The sequence below is a fragment of the Anas platyrhynchos genome, chromosome 13, assembly GCF_047663525.1.
Source record: "Anas platyrhynchos isolate ZD024472 breed Pekin duck chromosome 13, IASCAAS_PekinDuck_T2T, whole genome shotgun sequence".
NCBI lineage: Eukaryota > Metazoa > Chordata > Aves > Anseriformes > Anatidae > Anas > Anas platyrhynchos.
In genome coordinates, this window is record NC_092599.1 from 15,938,697 (window position 1) to 15,948,073 (window position 9,377).

At 52.6% G+C, this 9,377-nt stretch overlaps 1 protein-coding gene across 4 annotated transcripts in view; it reads right to left on the reverse strand.

Moving 5' to 3' along the window:
- The window catches only part of RNF123 (ring finger protein 123), a 46,839-nt gene extending 37,895 nt beyond the window's left edge, over window positions 1–8,944 (reverse strand). Inside the window, exons 1-9 of one of the 4 annotated variants that reach the window (XM_072044069.1) lie at window positions 8,724–8,944; window positions 7,711–7,850; window positions 6,608–6,686; window positions 4,042–4,121; window positions 3,473–3,570; window positions 2,489–2,543; window positions 2,076–2,161; window positions 1,311–1,397; window positions 732–799 (exon numbers count right to left, since the gene is read on the reverse strand). In XM_072044069.1, the coding sequence (XP_071900170.1) occupies window positions 732–799; window positions 1,311–1,397; window positions 2,076–2,161; window positions 2,489–2,543; window positions 3,473–3,570; window positions 4,042–4,121; window positions 6,608–6,686; window positions 7,711–7,792 (635 nt within the window). In that variant the 5' untranslated portion in view covers window positions 7,793–7,850; window positions 8,724–8,944. Of the gene's footprint in view, window positions 1–731; window positions 800–1,310; window positions 1,398–2,075; window positions 2,162–2,488; window positions 2,544–3,472; window positions 3,571–4,041; window positions 4,122–6,607; window positions 6,693–7,710; window positions 7,851–8,670 lie in introns of all 4 variants that reach the window. The other 3 variants (XM_072044068.1, XM_027468002.3, XM_027468004.3) reach the window with 3 other exon arrangements.
- Window positions 8,945–9,377: the final 433 nt, after the last annotated feature.

A 9,377-nucleotide genomic window follows, 5' to 3' on the forward strand; every position in this document is an offset into this window, starting at 1 on the left:
GAAAAACCAACAAAACTTGAGCCACAGTAGGTTTTTGTGGTCAGCTGAACAACCCAGGTATCGGCATTCCCCTCCCAGAGCCCTGCCAACATGGACACATCAGTCCTTGCTTGGCAGACATGCAAACCCCACAGTTTTGCTGAACATGTGCCCTGGGAAGCACAGCAGAATTCCCGTTTTCATATAACAGCATGGGGAGGCATTAGAGTCTGCACAATACAAAAAGCCCCATTCAGCACCAAGGGCAACCTAAATCCTTACTAGATATCTGACCGGCACGTGACATTTTTGGCCTCATCCATTTGATGTTGGTGGAAAGAAAAGGAGAATGGTCTCAGTCTACTATTCCTGAAAGACAGCAGAAGCCGTCTCCCTGTGAGTCTAGAGCAGGCAGGGTCTACACTGGCCACAAAAGCAGTCAGTGGGGCTCAGCCAGCTGTGGTATGAAGCATCACAGCACATGCCTTCCCTTCCAAAATCCTAGGAAACTTCATATAGACTTAGGAGGTGCTTGGGCACCTTCTTGCCAGCTGCTCCCACCTGAACTTTGGAGGCTCAGAAGTCCATTTAGATGGCTTCTGAACACAAAGCAGAGAAGCAGAGGCTGGAACTGCTGAGGAACTTGAAGGAGAGAGGGTAGAAAGAGGACTCAGCAACCTGCTGAGCAGTGCCAAAGCACGTATATGACATACAGCCACCTGCAAAACAAGGAACGGTACGAAGATGCTTACAGGCAGAAAGCAATGGTGCCCTCATCGAGGTCTATCAGACAGCTGACGATGTCTCCTGCCGCCCAAGACTGCAGTAGAAGGAGAAGAAAGATGTTAGACATATATCCAGGGTGTTCCCACACCAGAAGACAGACTTTAACCCAACCAATCCCTTGTGATTCAGGGTTGCAGGAGAGACAGCTCCTTCTGACAGCAGCTCACGTGGCATTTTCAGACACTGCTGGAAGCCGCTCATAAGCTTCTGGCTAGGATCTTTTTCCCCTTCCAGCACTAGGGATGTGCATGGGATCAGACTTATGCCAACACTGCTTCATCCTCTGATGGGCTACAAAGAACCAGAGCCTTCCAGACACCACCAGCATCACTATGCTGGAGATCAGTCTGCTGGGGCTGCTAAAAGAAAGCACCTACGTGGCACGCCCAGCACCTCCCAAGTACCAATCAGTGCTGGCACAAAGCCTTCCCAAGAGCACACTGAAGCAGGGAGCACAGCCCAAGGGCATTTCACAGAGCCCATAAGAAGCCAGGGAGCAGAAGGAGATGTCTGCTTCCCTGCCTTCCTGGGAGGACAGTACTCACCTTGCCATAGTTGGTAGTGGTCACGTTCCATTTGCGCACCCTGTTGCCGTCATATGCATATGAATCTGGTGTATCTCCAACTCCTTCCTGCACCAAGTACAAAAGAGTTTCAGACTAGACCAAGCAGAGAAGATCCCCTTCCTTGCAAGAGCAGCTTCAAGGGGGAGACTGGCAGACAGGGAGAGCAGCTGACAGCACACATGCTCTGCCTGGACAGAGTGAATCCAATGACCTGTGTGATCTTTGGTTTGGACATATATTATATGTGAGTTTGGGGTCAGAAGAAGGGTACTGCTACATGACACTGCCAAAACAGCCCCTCAGGATGCCTGTCACCTCCCCTCTCATGCAGTGTGGAGTGGCAGGTTAGTGAAACTCCACAGCTGGCACACCTTCCTAGCATCAAGCATCCCACCCAGCGCCTGACGAGAGCTGGCCTGGGCCTGCCTCCCCTGGGCAAAAAAGATCTGTAGTACTGGCTGCTGCGGGCCTTCCTGAGAGACAGCAGCCAGCACGGCAGAGCCATGCACGCTCTGGAGAACCTGCCAGCTGAACAGCAACACATCCATGCAGAGGCAACACAGCCAGTGCACGAGCCTTTCGCTCTACACACCACTCCGGGAACAGAGGACAGAAGGAGAGTTGAGAAAAGATCTGTTAACCACAGATTTGGCATTTCTAATGACCTCAGCACCAGTGCAATGCTCCATGCTGACCTAAAATGTGGTGGAGTAACAGAGCAGGTGGGTGCAGCAGTTACAGTACCTCCTGATTAAATCTGCAGTTGAGAGTACACCAGCCAATCTGCATGAGCCCCTGGGAAGAGATGAGCACCTCGTAAATCCATTTCCCTGAAAGAAAATGATAACACACAGTAAGTCCATGCTGATTGACCCATTGTTAGAGAAGCAAAACCTGATACTGCTCCCACAGAAGAGAATCTGGACACTCAGAGGACCTCTGCAACATCCCTGGCATTTCCCTCCCAATTCTTCACTAGGGTACCACGCAATCCTCCATCCTGACTTCCTGGAGAAGCCAGTGGATGAACCGGGGAAGACAGTGCTCAAGATCTAGAACAGCAACATATTCAAAATTTCCTGAGCTACCTAGCTGTGCAACCCTCCACACACTCTTGCTGGGACCTTTCTCCAAGCATCACCCACTTATCTGCTTACCTTTATACACGCACGTCGTGGCCCTGATCGAGCCAAAGTTACTGTGGCCAATCACCTGGACCAACAAACAAAAGAGATTTTAAAGTTAGGCAAAAAGGCCTGAAAACCAGAGTGTGATGAAGAACTACTCATGGATCATAGTGTGGGGAAGAGACGTGACATATTCCCCATCCCTGCAGCTGTACCCAGAGCCAACAGGCCCAAGGGAACCATCCAGCATCCTCCCCACAGCTCATCTGGACTTGACAAACCCCAGGGACACATGCAGCACGGCAGCAGTACAAGGGACACGTGGTTTCCAGTGAATTGTGCCAGGCATACAAAGGTGGCCTTTATGTAGGAAAGACATCTGAATCCTAGACAAACAGCAAGCGGAGACAAGGGGCAGCCCCCGGCTACACCGAGGAAAGAGGGAACGAGCCCAGGAGCAAGGGTTGTGTGTGCTCAGTGCCAGTACGAAAGGAGTGGAGAAATGACTGAAGGAGGAAAGGATTCAGTTCCAGTGGATTCTTACAGCTGATTTTCTGTCCAAGGAACATCAGCTAAGGAAACAGAAGGGAGCTAATGGAAACAAAGGAGAAAGGAAGCAGCCAGTGCAGCAGCAAGGCCTGGCTTCAGCCTCAGCCTCTCACCACTGTTACAGAAGACTAGAAGGAAGGAAGGAAGAGGTAGTCACTGGAGGGAGGGACAGGAAAGCTGGCTGCTGTCACCAACTCTGCTTAGCCAAGCTCTTCAGTGAGCCCCTGGGCCAGAAAACACTTCCCCTTCCTCACAGCTCCACTCAGAGCTTGCTGTGTCTTAGGGGTACTGCTACACCTTTTCCCAGGAGAGTTCATGTATTTCCTCCAGGATCCCTCAGCTTTCTGGGCAGACTCCATTCAAAAACATACCATACAGCCAGTGACAGGGATCTGCCATGAAGAACAAACTGAGTGCTTTTGGTCTCACAAACCCATTTCCTGCTGCAGCCAGCATCACACTCACCCCAAGTAAGTCATCATCAACCAGCAGGAGCCCCTCAAAACCGCTCGTGTGGTCCAACACTACAGTAGAGGGACCGAGCCGGCCCTCTGCTCCCTGATCTGAAACAAGAATTGCAGAAAACCTGTTAGGTTTTAGCAGCACACCCAGTGAGTGCCACCTGCAAGACTACAACACTTCAATTCTGCTGCAGCAGCAGCAGACTCAAACAGCGTTATCCATGTTAGCCCATGAGAACTTCAGGAAAGAAGACACCCGCGATTTAAAAAGAAGCTTGCACAGCAACACTCAAGGTCTGAGCTATGCAGCAGTCAGGTGATACGTAAAACCTTCCACGTCACCTGAAAATTTTACTTTGGCAGAGTTCAAAGGCCAAACTAAACTCTGAGCCAAATGTTTGGCCAACACGTCACAGAACTGGAGCCAGGCAGGATTTAAAGGGACAATAAATTAGAGCACAGGAGGGCAGAAGAACGCTTACGCAAGGAACTGTTTTGCATGGCACAACTTGTTCTCCCAATTAAGCAGCACAAGCAGAAGCACAAATTGCACAGACACGTTGTGTCTCCTACCTCGACTGTCTTCAGGGCCATTCTCCTCTGCTAGCAACCGGTCCAGGTGTTCCTGTAGGTTCTGGAACGTCAGGTGCTTTCTAGGGAATCAACACACACAGAAGCTCTTCAGAAAACTCTGTCTTCAGGTTTGAAAGGCTTTCAGTCCAGACAGTGAACCAGGAAGTTCTGTTGATCTGTTTCTTGCCACGAATCTGAGGAATTTGCTGACCAGCATGTTGGTGCCGTGAATGAACCAAGGACCAAACACAGCACGAACAAGCAAAGTAGTTAACAAAGGATCTTAAAGACTTCAGTCTGCTCAAGAGGATCTTGCCAGCATGCATTATCAGTGCCTACAGACTGGGACTGCTGCGGTCAGCATCATACGGATGCAGCCTAAGTCAGGATTAGTTCTTTTCCCAAGTACTTCATAATACAAAGCAAAACAGAAGACTGTACCAGCGGATGAAGCAGTTCAAACAAAGGTCAGGCTAGCCCAGCATCCTCCCTCTGACAACAGCAGAAACCATGGTGTCTTCAAACCTTTTGTACTGACTAGACATCTCACACCCCCTCATTCCAGGCTACCACTTTAGATACCTTCCTCAGAGCAGCCTCCCCCAGTTCTTTCATTTCAAGGCTAGCTTACTTAGCAGTTCATCATACAGGAGCCATTCGACTTCTGGCTGTTGCTCTTAGCCTTCCTCAAAACTTCTGCAGTTCCAGGATACCCTTTTTGGAACCACGTGTTAATCAAAAAGAGCATGAAGCACTAATTCATTCAGTGACATAATAGTTTTCCTTATCTTTCATCCTTTTGTTAACAATCCCTTGCTTCCTATTAGCTTTTTCTGACTTTCTTCTTGTTTTATTCCCTACCCAGTCTCACTCACGTGCAGAAGTCAGCTAATGACCCAACATTTTATGCACAAAGGTGGGGCTGTTCCCCTTTCACTACATCCCTTTGCATTTCCCTACAGCGACTTTCAATGACTTCACTATCCAGTCACTGTCTCACAACCATCCTATGTTTACATTGCTCTAAATAGCTTCGTAACAGCAGCACTTTGCCATTTCATGCTCTTTCCCTTTCCAAGCCTCTCAAGGTTGCACAAAACAACATTAGTCATACTGAAGGTCTTTTTGGGACCAACAGAATTTCCCTTTTCTGTGAGAGTCACTGGTTATTCCTGTTCCTGTTCCCATTTCCCAAATCTTCTGTGGAACAACCTTCTCACTTCCCTGGGACTAGGATTTACATGTAGGACCTCCCTAAGACTGTGGTAAGAGACATTTTGAAAAATCTGATGGATGTGAAGATGCACAGAAGTGGAAATGAAGAAGCAGCTTTGGTTGGCATGACAGAGAGTGGCTTCAGCAAAGCAGCTTCATCAGCAGCTAGCATGGAGAAGATCTGGAGAGAGGCCAGAAAAGCATGAGACAGCTACGGAGAGGTCTGCTATGAGCTCCACGGAGGAACAGAAATGTCCAAAGACAACATACCATACCATAACAGTTGCTCTCATGTGGCAAATGGTATTTTCAAGACCTATTTGACTGCTACTGGGCTTTCTACCAAATAGCCAAGTCCAGGGAGAAGGGTGGAAGGAAGCTAAAAAACAGAGACCAGGCAAACAAACTGCCAGTTCTAAGCTTTCAAGTCGTTCATCACCAGGCAAAGAAATTAGAAGTACAGAAAACCAAAACGCCTGAGCAGATGGAATATTCCAAGGCACACTGACAGGAGAGCTTCTGGCAAAATAACATAACCCACTTTGCCTCCCCCCACAATAGCCTTAGCTCACTAAGTGTATAGAGGGCCAAGAGCTATTTTTAGAAGCTCTGAGCTCACATCTGAGCTGGCATCACTAAATATAGCCCGTGGAATGTGAGCCCAGCCACTCTGCAGCACCGCCAGCCAGCAGCAGCTACACACCTGCCTCACTCTGCAACACCTGTACCTGCCCTGAGCTCCTCTGACTTGCCTCTGGCAAAGGAGCTAAATGCAAAGGAAGTGTTTCTCATCCAAAGCTATGAGTTGGTGGGCTACAAGGTGAAGGAGATCTGAAAACAAGCAGAAGAAAGCAGACACTGCACAGCAACTCTGTTTCCGTTCCTTTGGAGGCTCCTAATGAGGAAAGCACCAACAGTTCCTCAGCCTAAGAAACGTACAGTCTCCCATCTATCAGTAACAACCTTGCATTTAGTTTACAGGGCACTGATGACCTTGCTTGCATTACTGCGCGTAAAACCTGTGCATGCTGCACTGCTTTACAACCAGAGGGAGAACAGGAACAATAAGACGAACACCTACTTGCCCACCTACTTCAGAACTACTGCCTAGTGATCTTGTAAGTGGGGTTGTGCATGCAGAACTTTCTGAAGCATTCTTCCTGTCAAGCCCTTCAGTTTAAAAAAGCCATTAAAGGACAAGAGCCTGCAGTCATTCCTCTACCACGGTGCTGATATGCTTTTAAGAAAGATCACTGCGTGGCACTAAAAGATCTTTCCTTGCACCGCAGTGTGGCATTTCTGGGGACTGGTAGGGCATTGCTTGCCATCTGGTGAATGAGAAGTCCAGTACCTGTATGCAGCTGCGGGCTGGTTCCCATCAGCACTGGTAAAGACGCGATGCAGGTAGTCATTCAGCAGCCTGCTGTTCACTATCCCTTGTGAAAAAGGAGAGAAAAGTTAAGCTCAAGGAGTCAGGAGGTACACTCAAACCATTCATTTCAGGTACAAGCAAAACATTGATAACTACAGGAAAACAACCTTCCAGGTTGCAGATCAGCTCGGGGGAAGACAGCTTCAAGAAGCCATTTACCTTCTCACTGCCCTCACTAACAGCCCTAGACACCAGCACTATGGAGCGCATCTCCGCAGCAAGGGGCTCCTTCCAGTTTGAGCTGCTCTCCAGTACAAATGAGAGGCTGCACAGTCATCCCCTCGGGTGAAACTACATTTCAGGAACGCTGCTCTGCTACTTCCAGATAACGTTCCTTTGAAAGCTGGGTGTGACGACCCAGTTTCATTCCCAAGGGAAATAAAAATCATAATACCACTCCTGCACTTCCTGATGTCCTGCTTGTACCTGGAACATTCTCTGTTGCTACTCCATCTCTCAGCTGTGCTGGAGAAGATGCGGGGACAGAAAGGCTCGCAGGCACAGCTCACCTAGGCTAACTCACAGCCTCCTTAAGGCTGTATGATGCCTCGCAGTAGCTGTCCTTGTGCAAAACAATCCCTGGTGCCCCAGAAAGCAGCTTGCCTTAGCTGTGGGTGCCACGCAGCCCTCAAATACCAGCCTTGCGGTCTCACAAGCCGGACTGTGCTGGGGTGGCCGGTACCAGAGCAAATGACTGCCCGGCAGTATCATCATTGCCGAGGAAAGCATTAATCCGAGAACCCGAGAGGCCGTCTGCCCTGCAAGGGGAACTCCCAGAGTCTGATGGGACAAAGACAGGCAGCACCACATCCTCCAGCACCGCGACACGAGTTTCTGCTGGAGTCCCTCATTCTGCCCTCCCAAAATCTCGCCTCTGCTCAGGGACTCGCTCGCTTTCTGCCCCACCACGCCTCTCTCAGCACGGCCACTGCCACTGGCAGGCAGGCGATCTCAAGCGAGGCGAGGGGCGCTCGCCCCGTTCCACAGCGGTCCTGCTTGTGCGAGGCGTGTCCAGCCCGTACCTGCGACCTTGGACTTCTCCGGCTCAGTGCTCAGCCTGTAGTTCTTCCGCGAGAGAGCAGGCCCAGCACCTCGCGACGTCATTCTTCACAGGCACCGGTGCCAGAGCAGACATAAGACAGGCAGACGCCTAGACCCAAACCTGCTGGGGAGGACGCTGCCGTTAAACTTCTCCCTTTCTTGCAGGCTCATGAGCCTGGCCTGAACAACCCGGATAAGCCCAAGCCAAGTCCTTGTGCTAACGGCAAGGCCACGCAAGAGCCCACAGCCAGCTGCCAGCCCTGCTCTCACCTCTCCCACCTGCCCAATGACCCAACAGCTTCCCAAGCAGACAGATCAGCCCCGCAGACACAGCGTTAAGCCATGCTCCAGCCCCACCACACAGACCCCATGACAGCGAAAGGCACGGGCAGAACTCAGAGCCCACTGCCACGTGCCAGGACAAGGAGAATTCATCCAAGCCGCTGTTCTGCCCAGCTGACAATTACTCCCCTCTCCTGCTTCTGATAACCCATGCAGCTGACCGTCACCGGGAGGCACGTTCCCCAGGCTCTGTGGCACAAAGCACCGAAAGACACAAGGGGAGCAACGACCGGGGGAATCAAACAGCTGGTGCCCGCCTCGTACAGGGCACAAAATGAGGCGGGACGAGGAAAGCCCGGCAGCTTGCCCAGTGACTGGCCGAGCGGGACTGACCAAGTGACTGCCCCGAGGGGACGGAGGGGATGCACAGCAGCCCCTCTGCTCCCCGATGGCAGACTTTCAGCGCACAGACACAGCGCCGGCCCCAGCCGGGCCGCCCGGCTCACAGCCCGGGCACAAGGAGCGGCCCGGGCCGGCCGGCTCCCACGGGAGGCGCCGCGGGGCAGCCCCGCACCCGCCCCCCGGCCCCGAGCCCCGCTGCGCCCCCCGCTCCCTCCCCAGCTCCGTCCCCCTCCGGGGGGGCGCAGCCGGTGCCGCACCGCCGGGGGCAGCTCCCGGTAGCGGGGCCCAGGCCCGGCGGCCCCGCACTCACCGCCGGCCCGGCCGTGCCGCCGCCGCCGCGCTACGGCGAGCCGCGAGGGCCATGGCGGGCGGGCGGGCGCGTTGCCGGGAGACGGGCGGAGGCGCCGGGCAGGGCCGCGGCCTGGGCCCGCCGCTCCCCGGGGCTGTCTCGGGGCTGCTCCGGGCCCCTCGGGGCTGCTCCCGGCCCGGCAGGAGGCCGCCCGCAGCCCCGCGTCCCCGGGGCCGTCGGAGCCCGAGTGTGAGGCGACGGGAGGGTCCCGCCCGGGGGAGCCCGGGGGGAGCAGTGGGAGCAGGGGAGAGGCTTTGTTTGCTGCGGGTCGCCTCTGGGCACCGCTAATAAAGGCTGTCCTTCCTAAGCGAGACCGAGTTATTCTAAAATTTCCTAATTCTAAAATTCCTAACAGAAAAGCAGCAATCGGTAATAGCAGCCCTCAATCGCAGCACTGTGTATTTGTGTTTTGATACCACATGCTGCTGAGAACTAATCCCTAGTGAAGCAGCAAATAAGCTTGGGGGTGAGTAATTAAATGCTCGCCTCTATACAAGTATCATTAAAATAGCAGCAGCACGGTGCCCACTGAACGGCTCCCAGAAGTGGGGCTTTGAAACCACTCCGGGAAGGGGGGCCCTGCAGTGGGCAATGGACAGAGTCTCTCTCCGAAGT